This window comes from Nannobrachium achirus (genome assembly GCF_963921795.1).
Source record: "Nannobrachium achirus genome assembly, chromosome: 17".
NCBI classification, from domain to species: Eukaryota; Metazoa; Chordata; class Actinopteri; order Myctophiformes; family Myctophidae; genus Nannobrachium; species Nannobrachium achirus.
The window spans coordinates 54211426-54237726 of NC_137824.1; the positions used below are offsets into that span (position 1 = coordinate 54211426).

General features: G+C 43.3%; 1 protein-coding gene across 1 annotated transcript in view; it reads right to left on the reverse strand.

The window, feature by feature from the left end:
• The window catches only part of shtn3 (shootin 3), a gene marked incomplete at its 3' end in the record, with an annotated part of 43658 nt that overhangs the window by 9778 nt on the left and 7579 nt on the right, over nucleotides 1–26301 (reverse strand). The window contains exons 2-8 of the mRNA XM_080746810.1: nucleotides 18400–18494; nucleotides 17146–17317; nucleotides 10793–10890; nucleotides 9746–9827; nucleotides 7565–7659; nucleotides 3616–3762; nucleotides 448–601 (exon numbers count right to left, since the gene is read on the reverse strand). Coding sequence (XP_080602936.1) covers nucleotides 448–601; nucleotides 3616–3762; nucleotides 7565–7659; nucleotides 9746–9827; nucleotides 10793–10890; nucleotides 17146–17317; nucleotides 18400–18486 — 835 coding nt within the window. The 5' untranslated portion in view covers nucleotides 18487–18494. The remainder of the gene's footprint in view (nucleotides 1–447; nucleotides 602–3615; nucleotides 3763–7564; nucleotides 7660–9745; nucleotides 9828–10792; nucleotides 10891–17145; nucleotides 17318–18399; nucleotides 18495–26301) is intronic.

Below are 26301 nucleotides of genomic sequence, written 5' to 3' on the forward strand. Positions count from 1 at the left end.
CATGCGTGCGTGCCTACTCATATCTCTGCCACCGTTGCCCCGATCCATGCCAAAATTTCCACACAAACTCCTTGCCTGCCAAACTACAACCTCCAAGGACCCCCGGAGCTCCAGGGTCCCTGGGGGACCCCAGGTGTAAAAAATGACCAAATGTGCAAAAATGACCACCCCAACGGGGCTGCTCACGGGGAATTCCCGGGGACCACCGACTCCTGGTGCTCCAGAACGGATGCAAAAGTGGTGGCGCCCCCAGTGGAGGACCCCCTCCACTGCAGCTCACATAAAATGCCTTAACTCGGGCTAGGAGCGACCGGGAGAGCCGGGGCCGGTACCTATTCATACCCAATTGACGCCCCTGACGTGCGTGCGTGCGTGCGTGCGTGCGTGCGTGCGTGCGTGGGTGCGTGCGTGCGTGCGTGCGTGCGTGTAATTCCTGTGTCTCCCAACCTTTCTCCTCCATCTCTGTGCTCCTCCTCTCGGCCTGCTCCAGACGTCCCTCGCACTCCTTCTTCTCCACCTCCAGCAGCTCCAGCTGTCTCTGCAGAGCCTCCAGCTCCACCCGCACCGAGCTCTGCTCCACCTCCTTCTCCAGACTCTGCACCTGAAACACACACCGGATGTAAACCGCTGGCTCCCAAACACTGGGTCGGGGACCCATTTGTGGGTCGCAGACAGATTTCTTTTTTTTTTCTTTCCTACATTTAGTTTTTTGATTATTATTATTCAAAATATTTGCAAGAAACAGTCCCAAAAAAGCTTTTTTTTTTTCTTTCATGAATTTAAAAAATTTCTTTTTCCTTTTTTGTAATTTCATAAAGAAATTCCATTCATCTAAGATCTGTTTTGGGGCTTTTATGCCCCCATTGATAGGACAGTAGACTGACAGGAAATGGGGGGTGAGATGGGGAGTGACACGCAGCAAAGGTCGTCCGGATCGGGAATCGAACCGGCGATGCCGCCAGGCATCCATGCCTACGCGGCAATGCCCAAGTGGTATGCGCCTTGACCAGTAGGCCAGCGGGCTCCCCTAGATCTGCTATTTTCACTAGTTTGGGTCCCAGGCAAAGCTCTAATCTCTCTTTTGGGTCACGAGCTGAAAGGTTTGGGAACCACTGGTGTAAATTACTTCAATTCTATCCACGTTCTGAAGAAACATCCGCAAATGTCTTAGCCACACAAGTCGGTGAAATGGTGTAATTGTACATTCCGGGTTTCATTCCCGTGCATAATGGACAATACTGCATGTTCCTTGATCCTTCATGGTGTCAAGTTAACCGCAACACACCATAAACACACATTAAACTCACATTCACACAAGGGTATCATTCTTAGAGGGGCATACGTACACGTACAATATATCGTCACTGTCGGGCAGAAACCTTGTATCTCCAAGTTTCAAATGTGTATGTTTTTTCACAAGGTAAAGCCCTGCTTCATCATACAAGGCCGTCGCACAAAGGTAGTGAAAACAGCAGATCGGCTGTTCTCACTAGTTTAAATCATTTTTAAAATGATAAATGCAAAACGAAGAGTTTTGGACATACAAGGTTTCCACCCGACAACGACGATATACATGGTTAAACGCACAGACACACACGTGGAAAGATATAGATGACAATAAAATGAGGCAATGTGTAGGCAAACAGAATATCTCTGGAAGAGAACAGCTGCACCAAACATCGTGTTCACATGTAATGAAAAGAGATCAGTCATCGAAGATGTCAAGCCCACCCAAATTCTTTCTCTTGATCCAATGGCATTGTAAGACCAGACAGTTTGTTATGCATATGCATATGTTTAACTCATCCAGTGCCAGGAATCTCCACTAGAGGGCGCCCAATGGCCAGAGAATCCACCATAGACATACGCTGTATTATGCACAAGCCGTGCGCAGCCATGACGCGCCTGAACACTTTCCTTTGTGTCATGAACAGGAACAGGATGAAGTTAGCTTGAAGTTAGCTATTGGCTACCAAGCATTTTAGAAGCCCTATTTTCGGCGATTTAGCCGTGATTAAACGTTGCGCACCTCATGGATGTGCATGGAACAGAGAAAATGAGCTCTAAAGATCCAGGATTGCATTGGAGTGGACGGCAAATATCGGCGGCGCGACGCTCTCGCGGGCCGATGTAAACAGATCGCGGCCGGTGGCCGGCTCGAAAGTTTAGCCCGGTGCTTCGGTGAGGCCTCTGGATGTTTTTTTTTTTTTTTTACAAAAAGCCGGACTAGTTCGGGATCGGCACCCCAAACCCCGAAAAGGCCGAAATAAAGCCGAACTAGTTCGGGATAGGCACAGTAAGAGTTAAAAACATACATCACATGCACACATGCATGCAATCTGCTCCAGACTGGAAAACATACATATCCTCATTCCTCTCACACACATCGTACGCACGGACGACGCACACACTCACCAGCAGTACAGTAATACAGTACTGCCCTCTAAATTCTGCTAACGGCGCAGTCTGTCATGCTCACAAGTCTTGATGATGTCAGTCATGTCTCCCATACAGAGGCTCTACAGAAGCCTTTGTCTGCTAACTTCTCGAGATCAAGATCAAGTTCAAGACTTAACCAAACTTGAACCCTACCATCCCTATTCTCGGGGGACATTCGCGAGAAAATAGCAGATCACTTATTTTCAGCAAAGAGATTTTGTGTAGAGGGTAAAAAAAAGAGCGGACCATACAGAGATGACACCTGTCAACTAGTATGTACTATGTATCATGGTTTTGCAGTAGTGCAAAGTGACTGTGATTATATTGGACTGCCTCTTCTTTATAATTCTATATAAACTCAAGACTTAACTGTTGTATAACTGTCTCAATTGACCATATTCACAGTCACAGACCAGTTCACAAGTGATCTTTGCTCCCCAAAGAGGAGTCAATTCACCCAGTATCACATAAGAGCAGAATGGCAGCCGTGAATATGGTCCACAGCAAAGACTCTCTCTCTCTCTCTCTGTGACTTGTACTAACAGGGGTGTCAAAAGGGGGGGAAAAGTGGGACTGAGTTCTTGGGCCCAAGGTGGAGGGGCCTTAATTATTTTATGCTTTAACTACTGAAAAATAGCAGATATACAAGCTCACAAGCGAGCTTGTAGAGCTGCTATTTTGTGTGCAAATCTTTGAATATATGTATTTTTTAAGCGAACATTTGTAACTACATTTTTGATTTTGGGGCGTCCGTGGTACTAAATATTTTGGGATGGGGGACCGTGGCCCAAATACATATCCTTTTGGGGGTCCTTCACATGAAGAAGTTTGAGCACCACTGACGTAGAAACATAGGTTTTTCAAAAAACCTTAGAAGGATTTGAAATATTCAAAGACTTGCACAAAGTTTCAAGATTTAAAAAAAATCGCAGATCAGCGCGGCCCTCAGTGCTGCGCTGTGAGCTATTTTTCAATAGTTAAAGCACAAAATAATGCTTAATAATGCGTCCCCAGTCTAAATGGGTTAAACCCCTCCCCTCTATGAAGAACATTCATGGGGGGCCCGCAGTGAATCCTTGTAGCCAGGGCCCAGAATTCGGTGCAAACCCCTGTGTACTACCATAAGCTATAATATGTATATCTGCATGCAGTGAGGAGGCCCCTCGTGCGTCTCACCTTTTGCTGATGCTGCAGCCTCTCCTCCTCCAGGGTCTTGGTGACGTTGGCCACGTCCTCCAGGGCTTTGAGAAGCTGCATGCTGGGATCAGAGTTCTGCATCAGGATCATACTCTGCCTGTTGGCCTCTTTCTGCTTCACCAGCATCTGCAGGAGAGGTGGGGAGGGAGGGAGGGAGGGACAGAATGATGTGTGAAGGAGAAATGTAACAAGGGTGGAGGAAGTGTTAGGGAGACGTGTTAGAGAGGCGGCTGGCTCGCATCCTCCGTGGAGATGTACCCATCAAGCAGGCGAGGAGTGCAATCCGTGCGGGTTGCGACCAAAGTTGACGCCCCCTTTAGCCCTTACAGTTTTGTGACAGTACACTTCACTGGTAGCCTACACGGTCAACTAAAAGAATACCTCAAAAAAGCTTTTGTCCTTTTTTTTAACTTATAACATAGAATGACAGACAAATCACAGTACTATGCAGAAAAAGAAGAAAACTCCTTAGAACACAATGCAAAATAATGGTATTAAAATCATAAAACACAATGCAAATGACAAAATAATGGTATTTGCTATTAAAGGATAGGCTTTGTTATCTGTTTATTGATTGTAGCGAACTACTATTGCTGTCTGCAGAGATGCGCTTAACACAAGAGGTCTCCCTTCGCCTCCCTTCTGCATTGTGAGCCTAGCCTGAGTCTGACGTAGTGACTGGGGGGCGTCAACTCCTCGCGTCAAGCAGCACACCGATGCGCTCCCTCACACAGAGTCTCTGCGGGTTGTGCTACTGTAACACAGTGTGTGTGTGTGTGTGCGTCACTAGGGTTTATCTTCATCCTTGAGGTCTGTTTGCTTTTTGAGGTCAATAAACCCACCCGGCTTGAATTCAAAACGATCAATAATCAGGCAAGAGGTTATTCATGCACACATTAATTACCAGCCGCGGAATGTGGGTCACTGTCTGTGCACTGTAGGCTAATTGCAGCATCACTTGAACAACACTGTCAGCGACTCACACATCCCAACTGTGGGTTTGAAGATCACAGCATTCACCGGGCATTATTCTGCTTCATGGAAGTACAATCAACATAATACTCAGCTTCCTGCCTGCTCACCAGTACCCGTTCCAGAGACCATACATTTATTATGCCTTTCCCCCGCGACCTTCACTGGCTCCCGCTCAAACAAAGAATCCACTTCAAAATACTACTAAACACCTACAAGACACTAAACCTCTTCGACCTCCTCAAACCTCATGTCCCCTCCCGCTCCCTCAGGTCTGGTGATGCAAACCTCCTTGAGGTCCCCAACATACCTGGGGCGACAGAGCTTTTGCTTTTGCTGCCCCAACCCTCTGGGATGCACTCCCCAAAACCCTCAAGGACGCTCCCACCCTCCAAACCTTTCAAGACCGGGCCTCAAAACCCACCTCTTCCATGTTGCTTTCCCCAGCTAACTCATTCCACTGTCGCTATATAAAGATATTATCATTATTATTATATTGTAAAACCGGGTATGCGGTTTCTGTACTAGCCAGGTTGTGCATGTATTTCAGTGCTTCCTGTACTGTACACACTGAGAACAGTGTATTTGTGCCTGTCAGTGGTGGTGATGTTAATATGCTCCCCTGCAGAGCCCCACGCATCCCTGCGGTTCTGGTGTCAGATCCTGACACAAGCTCCCCCCCGGTGCCTCCCCTGTGATCCACTCACATTTCTTTCCTCCTATCAGAGCAGTCTCTTAGTTCAGTGGTCCTCAACCTTTTCGGGCCGCGACCCTCAAAATAATCACATTTGAAATGGGGATCCCCCCCCCCCGCCCTGACGAGTACTAAGAGTTGAGGAATTACACTTTGTATCCACAAGCTCACAACGGTTGCATCTGCGACGCGACGTGAGCTTGTATGTCTGCTGTTAACCGGAAGTGTCCCGCAAATTATGCTACATTAAATTCTCGCAGAAACAGTTGGATAGCATGGTTCTATTTCTGAATTTCTGACTCTAATATTTGACAATTTGGCCAATGTTTAATTTGTCATTTTAGAGGTATTAAACAGTCCTTAACTTGTCACTTGAGAAATGTGCAGATACCCTCTATACACTTAAACTTTATGTTGGTTTGTTTACCGTTGAGTGAGAAAACAATGTTGCACATTAAGTTAATCGTCTGGGGACTCCCCAAAATAATTTGGGGTCCGACCCACAGGTTGAGAACCACTGTTTTAGTGCAAGTCCAAGTCATGTAATTCAAGTCCTTATGCTTGCAATTTAAGCTTGCGACTAAGAGCCCAATTTAGATGATCAATATGGCACAAGGTGGTGCATGGTCTAATTGTGCTGCACTTTGCACTGATTTGTGCAAGGTGAGAGATAGGGACATAAGGCTCAAGCCTACAGCTCTGAGCATCCCCATAAGTGAATATCCACACCAGTTTGATCAGTGTTCAGCCGGGTAACAAGATTACTCCAAACAAACAGTACAGAAAGGCCGAACTGTGTGCAAAACAGTAGGCTAGCTGTCATAGTGATAACATTTAAAATTAGTCCCCCCAGGAATCCGCGATCACAGAATCGCGGAATTCGTGACCACCCACGGATTTCTCGGCCATTCGCGGACTTTTCTGACGTCCGCAGAATAACAGTCGCAAATGGCCTGGCATGGTCTGGCCAGTGGCCACCTCATACAGAGCCTGGGAGAATATCTTAGCTTCCCTCCTACTAGTTGCACTGACGCTGGATGGTCCCACTGTCTCCACATTCCTGACAGAAACTGTGTCCTGTCCTGACCTGAGCTATAGTTCCTCTCTATGCCTGGCAATAACAATTCTAATGCAGAAGAGAATAAACAAATATTACACCCATACTAGGTGGTAGGTAGGCTAACCTCTAAAATGTGGTTACTATGGGCATGGTTTGGATGACAATATAGTCTTTGCAACAGAAAGTAATTAAAAACAATAACAATTAAAAAAGTATGGATTTAATATCAGATTTGTATTCTCAAAAATAATTATTAGAATATTTTATAATTCTAACCACTAATTACAATTCATTGTAGCTATTTCATGAAGGGTTTTACTTTATTATTAGAACTATATAATTTTTAGCTTGATAACTGGTAATTTTAGGTTGTTTTTTAATGTCCACGGAATCAAGAATTGTTCTCTGCAGAATTCCGCAGAATCAGGATTGTTCTCCACGGAATCAAGACTTTTTCTCCGCTGATTCCTGGGGGGACTATCAAATGGCATTGTTCTTTGAATAAACAGTTGCTCCAGGGTTGTACCAGCTGAAATCTGATTGAAATGTTGCGTTGAAGTCTCAAATATAGTAAGTCAAGTCTCACAGCGGAGAAGGCTGACTTAAATCTCAATAAAAAAAGAAATGTATTGTTGGGACAGAGGATTGTGAGTCCTTTTCACCTGGTAATATACCACTGGTTTCTATGCTGCACAAATGAAGCTTTTTTGGCCGTTGTATGGGTGCTGCCGTCATTGTTTTAATGGTACCCAAGGAATGCTATTGGCTGCCAACGGTCACGTGCAACCGCAGGGACACATTACATGGGACGAAAATAAAGCAGACAAAGAAGAATCATCACAAGCCTATGATCACAAGCCCCTTCAACAGCATACCCTGCTATAACATCAAATATAACATAAATTGGACCATATTTTCACACACAAACGTAAATCATAGTGATTGAAACGAGGCTTTAAACTAGCGACAGGAACCATGAAGTAATAAGGTAAGAAAATCTAAATGTAAAAGTTCGGGAAAAATGAATGGAAGAAGAATGGAGAACATGTTGCTTCTGGTGCCAGAACAGCGCAACTAGTGGCCAATCATAGGAACTTTCAGTTCTGTGTTAGCTTCATTTTAAATGGGAACAACTACACCCCTGTAAGATACAGTACATACTAGGTGTCCACAGAGTACACTCCACAGTGGGATGTTCCTACCTCATGTGCATACGTCTCGGCCTTCACTCTCAGGCTCTGCTCCAAGTCCAGCTGATCCTTCATGCCGTCATATTCATGGGCGGCCAACATAGACACTAGAGAGAAAGACAAGGAGAGAGAGAGAGAGAGAGAGAGAGAGAGAGAGAATTACAAAAATAAAATAAATAAATTATATATAAATAAATACAAATTACCTGATAAAACAGAGTTGGGTTAGAGACCCAACCTTACCAACCTCATCCAATCGGCAAACATAACGACAAATCATCACAAGCGTAATTTGATAGGGTTTTTGGGTTTTAAAAACCCAAGGGCCCCCCCTAGTGGCGAAAATACATTTTGTTTTTAATAGGCCTAAATAAAAATATACGCCCAATGCGCCCATATCTACATAAATTCATACTAGGATATTATATGTATTTAGTAATTTCCAATATATTAGGGGTAATCATTGTAGTTTGCGCTTAAATCGCGCAAAGACAGACCCGGGCCCCTTTGATCAGGGCCCCCTTGATCCGAAAACCCATGGGGAATAAGGTCTAATTTCGCCACTGCAAATCATTAATGCCATTGAAAGCTTTATCGCGAGTTCAAGCCACTTTAGTGGAGCACAGGGTAAAAACGTAGAGGATGATGAGACTAAACCCATGGCGACGTCTCACTTACTTACAGCGTGAAGACAATGAAGCCTTAAATCAGCACCGACTTAGCACTGTGATTACTGAGATTACTGAGACAATGTAGGCTAATTCACAGCAGGGGAGAGAGAGCAATCCACGGCTTTGCTCCATGACGGCATGTTGGTAGACAAGGCGTGTGTGTGTGTGTGTGTGTGTGTGTGTGTGTGTGTGTGTGTGTGTGTGTGTGTGTGTGTGTGTGTGTGTGTGTGTGTGTGTGTGTGTGTGTGCGTGCGTTTGTGCAAATCCAAGCATTTTCAGTGGCAAGTTTCTGCATAATAATATGGGCCTATGTTAAGTCTTGTTCAGCTATGACTCATCCAGGGGCGTCACAAGGGGGGGGGGGGGGGGGCTTAATTATTTAGCTATTGAAAAATAGCAGATATACAAGCTCACAGCACAGCACTCAAGCTTATCTGATCTGCTATTTTTGAAAAGTCGTGAAAATGTGGGCAAATCTTTGAATATATGTATTTTTAAGCGAACATTTGTAACTCAAATTCTGCTTCTGGGGGGGTCCCTGGAACTAAATATTTTGAGATGGAGGTCCGTGGCCAAATACATATCATTTTGGGGGTCCTTCGCATGAAACAGTTTGAGCACCACTGACATAGAAACATAGGTTTTCAATATTCCAAGACTTTTCAAAACATTTAAAAAATAACAGATCTACAAGCAGTGTTGGGAAAGTTCACTTTAAAAACGAACTAGTTCAAGTTCAAGTTCAGAACTTCTAAAATGAACTAGTTCATAATTCTATATTTTGAACTAAAGTTCATGGTTCCGAAAATGAACTAACTTAGTTCTTTTTCGTTCTTTTTTTAACCATATTTATTTTATACTTTTGGCTATTCAAAAAAAAAAAAAATGGACAGCATGTTTCCGCGTTGGTTAAAATAGCTGATCTACAAGCGCTCGTTGTCTCGTGGATGCGACGCGTTGTGAGCTTGCAGATCAGCTATTTTCGCCGTGCAACACACATACGACAAAGTATAGTCAGGCTTGCGAGACGTACGAGGAGGAGATTCACAGTGCAGCTGCAGAGTGCAGACAGCACCGCATATCAACGTTCGCGAGGAGCTGCGTGCAGTGCGTGCTATTGGAGCATGTGAATGAAAAGAGAGACGAGAGGACAGACGACCGCGGAGGCGCGGACCGGCGCATGAACGGCCGACGAACGCCGACGAACGCCGTTCACGGGCGTCAGAATGACCGCGTTCGACAATATCGTTCATCAAGCGAAAACAATTACGTTCAGTTCACGTTCGCCCAAAATATGAACGTGTTCATGAACGATCGTTCTTTGAACGCGTTCGGGTACAACACTGTCTACAAGCTTGCAGCGTGGCACTCGGTGCCACGTTGCAAGCTTGTATATCTGCTATTTTTCAATAGTTAAAGTACCCAAAGTGCCCAGAATTTGGTGCGACCCCCCTGGACTCATCTCAGGGTCTCGATCCAGTTGGAAAAACCTCCGCAGTGCGTTCTCCGGTGTGTGACTTACCTCTGTTGAATCTCTTGATGGTCTTGCTCTGCTCTTCGACGGTTCGGTGAAGCTCCTTCATCTCTGCTTGCTCCTTCTCTGACTGTGAACAGAGAAAGAAAGAAGACCGAAATGTGATTGAGTCCGACAGAACAGCGCAGCATAATAGGCTTGTTTAACATGCCCCCACACACACACACATACAGACAGACAGACGGATACAGACACTAGGGGATCTTTGGTTCTGGACAACCACTCGTCTGACCAATGTTCCACTAATTTGATCCACAAATCATCCCTGGGTCTCGACTCATGCCCGGGACAGTCATAGAGACAGACAGACAGACAGACAGACAGACAGACAGACAGACAGACAGATCAGACAGATCAGACAGACAGACACAGACATGGAGAGTGATGTACAATGGGAAGGACTCTTCATAATGCTGTTGTGGTGGGATCACGCTTTTGACTATTAATTTAAGAGAAAGGCTCTCTAACTACTAAGACAATCTGCTACACAAAGTGCTTTGCGTTTAATTTGCTGGCGTGCCATTAGAGCAATTTACTGATTATTGAGCTCCAGTATATGTCTATCCAGTAAACATCTGTAAGTCAAAAATCTAATCATGTGGACCTCAGGATCCACATGGGAATAGGCCCACGGAGATATTGAAAATATTGGTCAAGGTTTCAGATCAAAATCCCCCTTTGTCTTTCATTAGGAAGTTCAATGTTTCAAAAAGTATAAAACATGTGAACATGTGTGGAGGTACTTCTGTGGCCTAAAGTGGCCCACTGTATATTCCACAGCCATATGAAGAAAGAAATGATCATTTATTGCCCTCAAATTAATAAAGGCTCATTCTGTGAGTCAACTCCTCTGACTGGCGTTGCTACTGTAGTTCTGTTACTAATGAAATCTATTTATAAATGTATTTACAAACTAAATATTTACCATTACACACGTCTTTCGATTCTTTCCATTACGTAAATGTTGTCTCATGCTGTCAATGCCATACAAATACACCATCATGTCATTGTTACCATTTTTTCCAAAATCCTCACCTGTGACGTGAGCTCCTCTATCTGCCTCTGCTGGTTATGGATCTGGCAGACATACTGTTTCTTCTCCTCCAACAAGCTGCTGACGGTCTCACACAGCTCTGGAAAAAGACAAGCACATAGAAATCACACCTACTGATACTTGTTTGTGATATTTTGTATCTATCACGTGTCGTCGTTGTTGAGTGAAAACCTTGTATGTCCAAAACCGCTCGTTTTGCATTTATTATTTTAAAAATAATTTAAACTAGTGAAAACAGGCGATCTACAAGCACACAACGCCTCGCACCGCAAGGTGTTGTGTGCTTGTAGATCTGCTGTTTTAACTACTTTTGTGCGACGGCCTTGTATGGTGAAGCAGGGCTTTACTTTACGAAATTTGAAACTTGAAGATACAAGGTTTCCACCCGACAACGACGGTATATTATCCAGTGTGTATATGCTCTGGGTGAGGGGAGTGATACAAGTTCAGAGTGGGGCTGACCAATCAGCAAAAGCTCAAGTGCCACCTTGTGCTGAACTCTCACTGTAAGCGACCTCATGGTTGAGGAGCCACTGGAGTTTATCTGAACCAAAACAGAGTGTAAAACAGCAACCTTCCATGGGTCACAAAGTGGCTATGGGTATTATATGATACAACAGTGGTTCTCAACCTGTGGGTTGGGACCCCCTGGGGGGTCCCTAAATTATTTTGGGGGGTCCCCAGATGATTAACTTAATGTGCGATGTTGCATGTTTTCTCACTCAACAGTAAACAAACCAACATAAAGTTTAAGTGTATAAAGGGTATCTATCTGAATTATCTGTGAAAAAAAAAGAATCTAATAAACATATTGTTAAAAAAAGTGACAATTTAAGGACTTTTTAATGCCTCTAAAATGACACATTAAACATTTACAAATATTAGAGGCAGAGATTGTGAAACTATCCTACCTTAAACCACTTTCAATCTTTCGATGTCCATATTTAGGCATACTAGTCCTACCTTTGACCTGCTGTTGGTACTGTGTGAACGTATCATACTAGTCCTACCTTTGACCTGTTGTTGGTACTGTGTGAACGTATCATACTAGTGCTACCTTTGACCTGTTGTTGGTACTGTGTGAACGTATCATACTAGTCCTACCTTTGACCTGTTGTTGGTACTGTGTGAACGTATCATACTAGTCCTACCTTTGACCTGCTGTTGGTACTGTGTGAACGTATCATACTAGTCCTACCTTTGACCTGTTGTTGGTACTGTGTGAACGTATCATACTAGTGCTACCTTTGACCTGTTGTTGGTACTGTGTGAACGTATCATACTAGTCCTACCTTTGACCTGCTGTTGGTACTGTGTGAACGTATCATACTAGTCCTATCTTTGACCTGTTGTTGGTACTGTGTGAACGTATCATACTAGTCCTACCTTTGACCTGTTGTTGGTACTGTGTGAACGTATCATACTAGTCCTACTGTACCTTTGACCTGTTGTTGGTACTGTGTGAACGTATCATACTAGTCCTACTGTACCTTTGACCTGTTGTTGGTACTGTGTGAACGTATCATACTAGTCCTACCTTTGACCTGTTGTTGGTACTGTGTGAACGTATCATACTAGTCTACCTTTGACCTGTTGTTGGTACTGTGTGAACGTATCATACTAGTAGTCCTACCTTTGACCTGTTGTTGGTACTGTGTGAACGTATCATACTAGTGCTACCTTTGACCTGCTGTTGGTACTGTGTGAACGTATCATACTAGTCTACCTTTGACCTGTTGTTGGTACTGTGTGAAGGTATCATACTAGTCCTATCTTTGACCTGTTGTTGGTACTGTGTGAACGTATCATACTAGTCCTACCTTTGACCTGTTGTTGGTACTGTGTGAACGTATCATACTAGTCCTAACCTTTGACCTGCTGTTGGTACTGTGTGAACGTATCATACTAGTCCTATCTTTGACCTGTTGTTGGTACTGTGTGAACGTATCATACTAGTCCTACCTTTGACCTGTTGTTGGTACTGTGTGAACGTATCATACTAGTCCTATCTTTGACCTGTTGTTGGTACTGTGTGAACGTATCATACTAGTCCTATCTTTGACCTGTTGTTGGTACTGTGTGAACGTATCATACTAGTCCTACCTTTGACCTGTTGTTGGTACTGTGTGAACGTATCATACTAGTCCTATCTTTGACCTACTGTTGGTACTGTGTGAACGTATCATACTAGTCCTATCTTTGACCTGTTGTTGGTACTGTGTGAACGTATCATACTAGTCCTACCTTTGACCTGTTGTTGGTACTGTGTGAACGTATCATACTAGTGCTACCTTTGACCTGTTGTTGGTACTGTGTGAACGTATCATACTAGTCCTCCCTTTGACCTGTTGTTGGTACTGTGTGAACGTATCATACTAGTCTACCTTTGACCTGTTGTTGGTACTGTGTGAACGTATCATACTAGTCCTACCTTTGATCTGTTGTTGGTACTGTGTGAACGTATCATACTAGTCCTACCTTTGATCTGTTGTTGGTACTGTGTGAACGTATCATACTAGTCCTACCTTTGACCTGTTGTTGGTACTGTGTGAACGTATCATACTAGTCCTATCTTTGACCTGGTGTTGGTACTGTGTGAACGTATCATACTAGTCCTACCTTTGATCTGTTGTTGGTACTGTGTGAACGTATCATACTAGTCCTACCTTTGACCTGGTGTTGGTACTGTGTGAACGTATCATACTAGTCCTATCTTTGACCTGTTGTTGGTACTGTGTGAACGTATCATACTAGTCCTAACCTTTGACCTGGTGTTGGTACTGTGTGAACGTATCATACTAGTCCTATCTTTGACCTGTTGTTGGTACTGTGTGAACGTATCATACTAGTCCTATCTTTGACCTGTTGTTGGTACTGTGTGAACGTATCATACTAGTCCTATCTTTGACCTGTTGTTGGTACTGTGTGAACGTATCATACTAGTCCTACCTTTGACCTGGTGTTGGTACTGTGTGAACGTATCATACTAGTCCTATCTTTGACCTGTTGTTGGTACTGTGTGAACGTATCATACTAGTCCTATCTTTGACCTGTTGTTGGTACTGTGTGAACGTATCATACTAGTCCTACCTTTGACCTGTTGTTGGTACTGTGTGAACGTATCATACTAGTCCTACCTTTGACCTACTGTTGGTACTGTGTGAACGTATCATACTAGTCCTATCTTTGACCTGTTGTTGGTACTGTGTGAACGTATCATACTAGTCCTACCTTTGACCTGTTGTTGGTACTGTGTGAACGTATCATACTAGTCCTACCTTTGACCTGTTGTTGGTACTGTGTGAACGTATCATACTAGTCCTACCTTTGATCTGTTGTTGGTACTGTGTGAACGTATCATACTAGTCCTACCTTTGACCTGTTGTTGGTACTGTGTGAACGTATCATACTAGTCCTACCTTTGACCTGTTGTTGGTACTGTGTGAACGTATCATACTAGTCCTACCTTTGACCTGTTGTTGGTACTGTGTGAACGTATCATACTAGTCCTACCTTTGACCTGTTGTTGGTACTGTGTGAACGTATCATACTAGTCCTATCTTTGACCTGTTGTTGGTACTGTGTGAACGTATCATACTAGTCCTATCTTTGACCTGTTGTTGGTACTGTGTGAACGTATCATACTAGTCCTACCTTTGATCTGTTGTTGGTACTGTGTGAACGTATCATACTAGTTCTAACCTTTGACCTGTTGTTGGTACTGTGAACGTATCATACTAGTCCTAACCTTTGACCTGTTGTTGGTACTGTGTGAACGTATCATACTAGTCCTAACCTTTGACCTGTTGTTGGTACTGTGAACGTATCATACTAGCCCTACCTTTGACCTGTTGTTGGTACTGTGTGAACGTATCATACTAGTCCTATCTTTGACCTGTTGTTGGTACTGTGTGAACGTATCATACTAGTTCTACCTTTGACCTGTTGTTGGTACTGTGTGAACGTATCATACTAGTCCTACCTTTGACCTACTGTTGGTACTGTGTGAACGTATCATACTACTCCTACCTTTGACCTGCTGTTGGTACTGTGTGAACGTATCATACTAGTCCTATCTTTGACCTGCTGTTGGTACTGTGTGAAGGTATCATACTAGTCCTATCTTTGACCTGTTGTTGGTACTGTGTGAACGTATCATACTACTCCTACCTTTGACCTGCTGTTGGTACTGTGTGAAGGTATCATACTAGTCCTATCTTTGACCTGTTGTTGGTACTGTGTGAACGTATCATACTAGTCCTACCTTTGTCTGTTGTTGGTACTGTGTGAACGTATCATACTAGTCCTACCTTTGACCTACTGTTGGTACTGTGTGAACGTATCATACTAGTCCTATCTTTGACCTGTTGTTGGTACTGTGTGAACGTATCATACTAGTCCTACCTTTGTCTGTTGTTGGTACTGTGTGAACGTATCATACTAGTCCTATCTTTGACCTGTTGTTGGTACTGTGTGAACGTATCATACTAGTCCTATCTTTGACCTGTTGTTGGTACTGTGTGAACGTATCATACTAGTCCTACCTTTGACCTGTTGTTGGTACTGTGTGAAGGTATCATACTAGTCCTACCTTTGATCTGTTGTTGGTACTGTGTGAACGTATCATACTAGTCCCTACCTTTGATCTGTTGTTGGTACTGTGTGAACGTATCATACTAGTCCTACCTGTGACCTGTTGTTGGTACTGTGTGAACGTATCATACTAGTCCTACCTTTGACCTGTTGTTGGTACTGTGTGAACGTATCATACTAGTCCTATCTTTGACCTGTTGTTGGTACTGTGTGAACGTATCATACTAGTCCTACCTTTGACCTGCTGTTGGTACTGTGTGAACGTATCATACTAGTCCTAACCTTTGACCTGTTGTTGGTACTGTGTGAACGTATCATACTAGTCCTAACCTTTGACCTGCTGTTGGTACTGTGTGAACGTATCATACTAGTCCTACCTTTGACCTGTTGTTGGTACTGTGTGAACGTATCATACTAGTCCTATCTTTGACCTGTTGTTGGTACTGTGTGAACGTATCATACTAGTCCTATCTTTGACCTGTTGTTGGTACTGTGTGAACGTATCATACTAGTCCTACCTTTGACCTGTTGTTGGTACTGTGTGAACGTATCATACTAGTCCTATCTTTGACCTGTTGTTGGTACTGTGTGAACGTATCATACTAGTCCTATCTTTGACCTGCTGTTGGTACTGTGTGAACGTATCATACTAGTCCTATCTTTGACCTGTTGTTGGTACTGTGTGAACGTATCATACTAGTCCTACCTTTGACCTGTTGTTGGTACTGTGTGAACGTATCATACTAGTCCTACCTTTGATCTGTTGTTGGTACTGTGTGAACGTATCATACTAGTCCTATCTTTGACCTGTTGTTGGTACTGTGAGAACGTATCATACTAGTCCTACCTTTGATCTGTTGTTGGTACTGTGTGAACGTATCATACTAGTCCTACCTTTGATCTGTTGTTGGTACTGTGTGAACGTATCATACTAGTCCTACCTTTGACCTGTTGTTGGTACTGTGTGAACGTATCATACTAGTCCTATCTTTGACCTGTTGTTGGTACTGTGAACGTATCATACTAGTCCTACCTTTGACCTGTTGTTGGTACTGTGTGAACGTATCATACTAGTCCTACCTTTGATCTGTTGTTGGTACTGTGTGAACGTATCATACTAGTCCTACCTTTGACCTGCTGCTGGTACTGTGTGAACGTATCATACTAGTCCTACCTTTGACCTGCTGTTGGTACTGTGTGAACGTATCATACTAGTCCTACCTTTGATCTGTTGTTGGTACTGTGTGAACGTATCATACTACTCCTACCTTTGACCTGCTGTTGGTACTGTGTGAACGTATCATACTAGTCCTAACCTTTGACCTGTTGTTGGTACTGTGTGAACGTATCATACTAGTCCTACCTTTGACCTGTTGTTGGTACTGTGTGAACGTATCATACTAGTCCTAACCTTTGACCTGTTGTTGGTACTGTGTGAACGTATCATACTAGTCCTATCTTTGACCTGTTGTTGGTACTGTGTGAACGTATCATACTAGTCCTACCTTTGACCTGTTGTTGGTACTGTGTGAACGTATCATACTAGTCCTATCTTTGACCTGTTGTTGGTACTGTGTGAACGTATCATACTAGTCCTTACCTTTGACCTGTTGTTGGTACTGTGTGAACGTATCATACTAGTCCTATCTTTGACCTGTTGTTGGTACTGTGTGAACGTATCATACTAGTTCTATCTTTGACCTGTTGTTGGTACTGTGTGAACGTATCATACTAGTCCTACCTTTGACCTGTTGTTGGTACTGTGTGAAGGTATCAGGACTGTTGTTGTCCTGGGCCTCTCTGTCCTCCTCCTGGGAGACGCAGTCGGAGATGCTGGGCAGCAGTTCGTCCAGACCGAGAGGCCGAGAGGACGACAGGCTCAGGTACTTCAACGTCCTGTTCTCACAGTTGAGCTGGAAGGGCAGAGGTCACAGAGTTGTCAGCGATAACAAGGAAGGAAACGCATTCAAAAACTCAATGTTTTCAGTAGAGATGGGAAGTTCACGAACGAATCGAGTCTTTTGAACAGCTCTTTGAAATGAACGATGGGATCCGGTTTACAGTAGGGAGCCGTTCCTTTTGTAAATGAACGGTTGTGGAAAAAGTACAAACATTCTTTACTTATGTTATGTAAAAGTATCAATACTGCAACATGGAAATACTCTGCTCTAAATACTATACTCTAAAACATACATGTTTTATTTTAACTTTTGTTAATTTTCTGTTTATTTCGTTGCTGAGTGAGGTCAGCAGACAAAGTGACGTGAGTGAGATGAAAAAACCTGGGTGAAATGTGCCAATCTCAACGGGACACATCGGTATGTAAAAGTCCATATATGGGTATTCCCCAGAATCCCTTTTATGCCCATATATGGAGATCCCTGATGTCATCGATATATAATCACTGGCCAGATGGCCAAGACATGGCCCATATCTGTGTGGCTAGTTCAGATAGGGATCTCCATGTATGGACATAAAAGATATTGTATGTTGTGATGTCATGGGAACCACACTAACATAATCCCTTTTATGCCCATAAATGGAGATCCCTGATCAATATTAAGCCCATATCTAACTTCATATGGGAATGCCCATATATGGAGGAAGACAGCCCATATCTGTGCGGCTGGTTCAGACAGGGATCTCCATGTGTGGGCATAAAATGGATGTACTATATACAGTACATGGATATCCATATATGCCCCTTTAGGGCGAGGTCGCATGTCGCCCTGAGGCGTCTTACTAGTTATGGAACAGGTCTGCAGAGTCACTCTGAGTCACCCCAGTCCATCTGTCCGTTTTCTTCCTAATTATATTCAGACAGCAGGACATTGGGCTAATCTAATATTATTGATTAGCAGGTGCGTGCGTGTGTGTGTGTGTGTGTGTGTGTGTGTGTGTGTGTGTGTGTGTGTGTGTGTGTGTGTGTGTGTGTGTGTGTGCGCGCGCACACGTCTGTGCGCGCGCGCGTTTGTGTGTGTCAGCAATGCGTCACCTTTGTGGCCAGGGCTTCTGCATTCTCACGGCATGACTTCTCAATCTCCAGCTGAGTCTGCAGAACACTCACCTCCTCAATCACCATCTGGGACACTGGAGACACACACACGCACACGCACGCACGCGCACACACACGCACACACACACACACACACACACACACACACACAAAGGGCAGAGACAAACAAGGCAATAAACGGCATGTCCACACACTTGTAATGTCTGCAGGGGTGTCGCACCACATTCTGGGCCCTGGGTACAAGGATTCACTGCGGGCGCATTATTATGCATTATTTTGTGCTTTAACCATTGACAAATAGCAGATCTACAAGCTCGCAGCGCAGCACTCGAGCTCGTAGATCTGCTATTTTTGAAAAATCGTGAACATTTGTGCAGGTCTTTGAATATTTTTGAGACGATTCTATACATTTTTTCTAAAGTTTTTTTTTGAAAAACCTATGTTTCTATGTCAGTAGTGCTCAAACGTTTTCATGTGAAGGACCCCCAAAATGATATGTATTTGGCCACGGACCCCCATCTCAAAATATGTAGTTCCAGGGTCGGCCCCCCCAGAAGCAAAATTTGAGTTACAAATGTTTGCTTAAAAAATACATATATTCAAAGATTTCTTCACAACTTTTCAAAAAATAGCAGATCTACAAGCTCGCAGCGCGGCACTCGGTGCCGCGCTGTGAGCTTGTATATCTGCTGTTTTTCAATAGCTAAAGTATAAAATAATGAAGGCCCCTCCACCTTGGGCCCTGGTAACTAAGTCCTACTTTTCCCCCCCCTTGTGACGCCCCTGAATGTCTCATCCTTTTGTATGGGCGTATTAGGTGGTACTTTGGGAAGCATCTACTTCCCAACGTTGATGCTGTTACAATGACAGAGCAGGGAAGATTACAGTGTTTTGAACACAATATGAACCTATGACCTCTGTTGTCATTGTGTCTCTCTACAATTATCACACGTGGAAAACAGAATCTTGCCAAATTGCCTTTGAGTCATTTTTCCACTCTTTTTCATGTTCTCTTCATGCTTGTTTCCTCTTTGTTTTTTCCCCATTTTTCTCTTTTCTGTCTCCCTTCTTCCTCTCCATCATATTCTCTACACCAGGGGTCTTCAACGTTCTCGGGCCAAGGACCCCTTAGTTGAGAGAGAGATGAAGCAGGGACCCCCACAACCTTTTCAGAGATTCCATATAGTTTCATTGTTTGACAGCACTGTCCTCAGTATATTTTGGATTCATGTCAACTTCAGAAATGTAACCACTTGAACCGTCAATACTTAACACACTTGACCTTTCACTCTGTACTTAGTCTGCTCTTTTTCCCCCTCTACACCAAACCTCTTTGCCTAAAATAGCCGATCTACAAGCTCACAACGCCTCGCAGCACGAGGCGTTGTGAGCTTGTAGATCCGCTATTTTTGGCTAAAGTTCTAAGAATATGGACGCCAGGGTTCAAGTGGTTGATATAAAAAAAGAGAGAAAAAAGGTTTCTATCACACAAAGATTTGGAGGACCCCCTGTAGTAACTCTGGGGACCCCCTAGGGGTCCCGTACCCCCTGTAGAAGACCCCTGCTCAACACACAGGTTCCTGTACCACCTCGCACTTGCCTCCTCACAATCCTCAGTCCATCCATCACTCCCCGTCGTCCCCCTCCTCTCTCCATCCCCAATGAGAGTTTCAGTTTCCAGCGTGGCAACAAGGATGCTACCAGGCGTGTATTAACGGCCATGTGGTTGAGGAGACCAGGTCGTATTTCAGTCAGCAGGAAGCTCCTGTTAACATCCCTGGATCCATTAACGGAGCTTCCTCTGGCCAGGAGGAGATACACACTTCCAAAACGGATTAAATCCAGTCTACTGCCACATGGCCTGCCCCCCCCCCCCACCGCCGCCGGAAACCCTGAGCCACTGAGAGTGTCTTATGGTAAGGATCCCCCTCCCCCCTTTTCATCAGTGGTGGAAAAAGTACTCACATTTTTTACTTAAGCAAAAGTATCAATACTGAAATATAGAAATATTCTGTTAGGGTGCCCTCACACCAAAATACCTAGAGTGGAATCCGCCAATGCCTTTCAATGAGAATGGAGCGTTTTTTTTGCAGAAATCCTCTACTGGCAAAAAAACGCTCCATTCTAATTGAAATGCATTGGCGGATTCCACTCTAGGTATTTTGGTGTTTGGTGTTACAAGTAAAAGTCCAGAATTCGAAATGTAAAAGTACGAAAGTACCAAAAGTAAAAGTACAAAATATTTGAAAATAGCAGTTGTGAGCTTGTAGATCCTAGGTATAAAATAAGGCTAAAGTGGTTCATGTATGTTTTATAATATTATATAATTAATTATGTAATATAATTATATAATATAATTTACATCTGCAAAGTAACTAAAGTGTTCAAATAAATATAGTGGAGTAAAAGTACAATATCTGGATCCGAGATGTAGTGGAGTAGAAGTAAAAGTATTGGATATTGGAAGTACTCAAGTAAAGTACAAATACCTAAAAATTGTAAGGAGGCATTTAAGCATAGTACTTAAGTAAATGTACTTAGTTACTTTACACCACTGCTTTTCATCATAGTGTTTTCACCAGTAACTCCAAAAAAGAAAAGAAAAACAAAGGCTACGCAAAAAAAGACTTTTGAAATGACATTCGTTTCTTTCTTTTTTACAAAAAACAATGACATAAAAAATACTATTAATACACAGTTATTGCTGGTGAGCTTTAAGGAAAAAATGACACGCTTGGCAAGTATACAACAATCAACAATTTCACAATCTACTTTTCATTGCTACACGACGCATCACACAGAAAACACCAATTCAACCCCTAATTACACGCCGCCTACCCGGCACTTTTGGCGAGCAGAAGATGTGTTGTTAACCTGCCGTGTGGTCAGGCCCTGGTGCTGTAACCGGAGCTGCATGTGACTAACCGACTGACTGCCCTCTCAGCAGAGGATAGGCTTTCATAGGAGGGTGACTGATGGCCGAGGGGTTGCAATGGGGCAGAATAATAGCCTAGCTTAATAATAGACTCGCCTGTTAGCGGAAGGTCACAGGTTTCAATCTGGAGTGGCCAATGATGATGTGTGGGCGTCAACACATGTACCGTATGCCCTATCACTGTATTCTTTAAGACAGGGGTCTTCAACGTTTTCAGGCCAGGGACCCCTTAGCTGAGAGAAAGATGAAGCAGGAGGGACCCCCACTACATATTGTATAAAATTGTGTTGCAGAAGAACGATTTTCATAGATTTTTTAGACAGCTTGCTTAGACTTGTTTGACAGCACTGTCATCATGTTGGAGTAATGTGTATTACTCAGACATTTAGCCAGTTGAACCGTTAAATACTTAGTCTGCTCTTCTTTGACAAAAATAGCCGATCTACAAGCTTACAACGCCTCGCGTTGCGAGGCGTTGTAAGCTTGTAGATCTGCAATTTTTGGGTAATGTTCCACTCAGAATAGGGACGCTAGGGTTCAAGTGGTTAATGTAAAAAACATGATCCTATCACACAAAGATTTGGTGCCCCCCTGCAGTATCTCTGAGGACCCCCTAGGGGTCCCGGACCCCCTGTTGAAGACCCCAGCTTTAAGATATTTACACACTATCTGCCTAGAATCTAGTGAAAATTGCTCACACAGCCTCGGTGTTACTTTGAAAACGGACGCTTATGAATCAGTTCAATAACCACTGAGGATTTTACTGTGCAGATTGACGGACGGACAGACAGACAGACAGACAGACAGACAGACAGACAGACAGACAGACAGACAGACAGACAGACAGACAGACAGACAGACATATATGAAATAGCAGTAGATTTGAATGTCTGACTGAAGAATAGGACGTTGTGAGAATGCCATCATGAAAAATATCTATTTTTTACTCACCTTTATATGCCCTGTTTTTATTACATGTACTATCACAATGTGGAACTAATGTAAATGTATTTACTCTAAAGGTGGATGATGATGTTAGAACCTGCTGGACTGGATGTGCATGGCTGTACTGGTATCGTGTTTTTGTTCTGTTTTTTTTAGTTTTGTTCTCATGTGTTAAAGGGTGTGCCTACTTATATGAATCCTGCGCGAATTTGGGGTTGAATTGGAGGCTGGGAGTGGCTAGCTTTTGGGAGAGATATTGTCTGGTCTGTATGGATGGATGTTTTGTTTTGTCTTGTTTGTTTAATGTAATGTCATGTATGTAATGTAACATTTGTGCAATAAGGACCCCCTCTAAAATGAGATGATTCATCTCAAGGGGTTTCATCCTTCCAATAAAGGTAGTAAGGTACTATATATAGGCCTATAAACTGTAAATAGTCTTCATTTGTGTCCAGAAAGCTTGCAGGCCTGCTGACCCCATTCCAACATCACACTCTTCATTTCAGGTAACGGCTGATGTGCTTGTGGGCTAAATAAATGACTAATCTTTCTTTGTATAACTGTATCGCCTGAATATACACAAATACACTGACACACACTCACGAGCACTGTAGCTACACACACACACACACACACACACACACACACACACACACACACACACGTGCGTGCGCGTGCAAAGCACGCACGACACGTGGGTATATAAATACTCTCCCGCTCCCACACATGCCAATAAGAAAGCAAGACCAGCAATTTCTACAAAGCCATTAATGTATTATGCATGAATACACTTCCCTTTGGAGTCGCTACTTTTGGCAAAGACACAAAACGGATCTGTAGTACAGATCAGGGAATATCCAAAGATTAGGGCTGTCCTTGACTAATTCCAAACCAGGGACGTGCTGGCCATTGGGAAAAGCGGGACAACTCCCTAACGGCCGGTTCATTCTCGGCCGGTCCAGGCCGGCCATTTAAAAAAATAAAAAGATAAATGTCGGCCTTCGTTCCATTTTGGGGGCTGGGTGGCCAACAAAGTAAATCGTCACTGTCGGGCAGAAACCTCGTATCTCCAAGTTTCAAATTTGTAGATTTCTTCGCAAAGCAAAGCCCTGCTTCATCATACAAGGCCGTCGCACAAAAGTAGTGAAAACAGCAGATCTACAAGCTTGTAGATCGGCTGTTTTCACTAGTTTAAATCATTTTTTAAATGATAAATACAAAACAAACAGTTTTGGACATACAAGGTTTCCACCCGACAACAACGAAATATAACTCATGTAATTGGCCCACTGGCTTGTCACTTGTCATGATCTGAAATGGCAAATCTTTGACTAGCAGAGAGATCTCTCTCTCTATAGCGCGCAATGAGGGCCTCTCCAACTCTTTTTCCTGGACTGAATCAGGGGCCCAGCACGTCCCTGTTCCAAACCGACTGATTAATCATCAATGAGAGGACAGATATATTCAAAATGGATATTCCAGAATACATTCATTTGAATACCCAATTTTAATCATATTTTGTGTTTTTTCCCTCCCTAAAGGTCACAATATAGGACATGGCATTTGGAAACACGAAACACGATTATGGCTGTGACATTTGTGCCAATAAAGACAAAAACACGAGTAAGTAGACCTAGAGTAGGGAGTCCAGGGGACACAAATTGCCCCCTAAAGAAACGTGGGGCACAGTTCAATTCCCAAACCTCGACTGACAGGTACAGTGTATTCCAGAAAGATAGTGAGCTTCTTCTAAACCAGGGGTCTTCAACGTTTTCAGGCCAGGGACCCCTTAGCTGAGAGAGAGATGAAGCAGGGACCCCCACTACATATTGTATAAAATTGTGTCACAGATTAAAAATGTTCATAGATTTCTTAGACAGCTTAAACTTGTTTGACAGCACTGTCATCATGTTGGAGTAATGTGTATGTTCAGACATTTAACCACTTGAACCATCAAATACTTAGTCTGCTCTTCTTTTCCCTCTACAAACCTCTTTGCTTGCGAGGCGTTGTAAGCTTGTAGATCTGCTATTTTTGGCAAATGTTCGACTCAGAATAGGGATGCTAGGGTTCAAATGGCTGATGTAAAAAACATGAACCTATCACACGAAGATTTGGTGCCCCCCCTGTAGTATCTCTGAGGACCCCCTAGGGGTCCCGGACCCCCTGTTGAAGACCCCTGTTCCAAACTTCAAAAGTGGCATGTTTTTGATCAGTAGCCTGTCAACTTTAAATATGACTGAATACTACGACAGCCAGCATTGGGAGCATGCACAAACACACGCACAGACAAAAAGTAAAACGGTACGGGACATACACAGTCACATTTTGACCAATCCGGCCCCTGACCTAAAATGAGTTTTGACACCCCTGCTCTAAGGGCTGTTTCAACCCACATGTCAAGATGGATCACTGTCTGGCCAAAGGGACGGTCACAAGTCAGGGGAAAAGGTGCAGACATCGGTGCACTGCTATTCTATTCTATTGACAGTATGTTTTGCTGTACAGAGCAGTGGTTTTCAACCAGTGGTCCGGGGACCACCAGTGGTACTTGAGAGTGTTCCAGGTGGTCCCCAGCTAAACGATGGAGAGTTGGTAACCAAACGGACCCTAATAGATCTTTAACTCTCAAGAGTTCAATTACTGTTAACACTTTCTGTGCCAAGGGCCAAATGGCCCCAAGGTAGCTGTTCCAGGATTTTGTATGTTGTAACAATTTTTCAAAAAGCCGTCAAAAGCCGCCATTGGCCACGACGGTGATTCAATGATTCTCGTCAATCTACCTCTGTGGCATGGAAAGAGTTAAGCATCTGTATTATTTCATTTACAAATGTAGATAATTGTTATTTTGTATTGACCTGTTATCAGTCCTATGGCATCACATCAATACAGCATGGAATTGTAGACAAAATTGTATCCAACGATAACACAATACTGTATTCTAGGTTTTGGGTCTGAGAGTGAAATGTGAACAAGGTTGAAAATGAAAACCACTGGTATAGAACAACTAAGGCTTGGACTTTAACTGATTAATTGCGATTAATTAATTACAGAAATTTAACGCGATTAAAAGAATTAACGCATTTTAATCGCACTTAGTTTTTGCACCACAGAACCTTCAGTTTTCGGGCATACCGATCATAGCAATGCACCAACCAAGAAGAGACAACAAACGCAAAGGGAGAAGTAGCCAATCAGAGCGCTTTGCTTGGCCCAGTGGAAGCGAAATTTAGATTTAAAAAACTCACTCGTTGATTCACTCGTACAACAAAATGTGTTTTACTTGAAAAAGAATGCTTCTCAGGTCAAATATCGATGTGCGATTAAAATGCGATTAATTAATCACAGAGCCTGTATTTAATTAGATTAACATTTTTAATCGCATCCCAGCCCTAAGAACAACATAACGAAAAAACATGGCATGGATGCACCTGGGACGTATCCTCAGTGATGTAGCATACCGTAGCTGATAGAAAGCCTCTTAGGTGGTGTTGTATGTTATAAACAGATGATTTGGGGATTAGCAAACTCTATAGTCATATTCACCCATTTGTTATGGCCAAATAATAACCCTGCATAAAGAAAACTGACAAAAACAGGATGGTGAATTATCAACAGCCACCAACTGAATGCTGATACATTCTCCTTTTGGCAGGCAAAAAGCCATGATTTTCACATGTTACTATACAGCAGGGTTCCCCGATTAGTTTTCCCCAAGGGCCGAATTATGTCTAGGGTGCCAAGCCGAGGGCCACAACATTGCAGGGGGCGACGGCAGCGTTCCCGCTACTCCAGTGACAGTTCAGATATCGTCATTGTCGGGTGAAAATCTTGTATGTCCAAAACCGTTCGTTTTGCATTTACGGTATCATTTTAAAAATGATTCAAACTAGTGAAAACAGACGATCTACAAGCACACAACGCCTCGCACCGCGAGGCGTTGTGTGCTTGTAGATCTGCTGTTTTCACTACTTTTGTGCGACGGCCTTGTATGAAGAAGC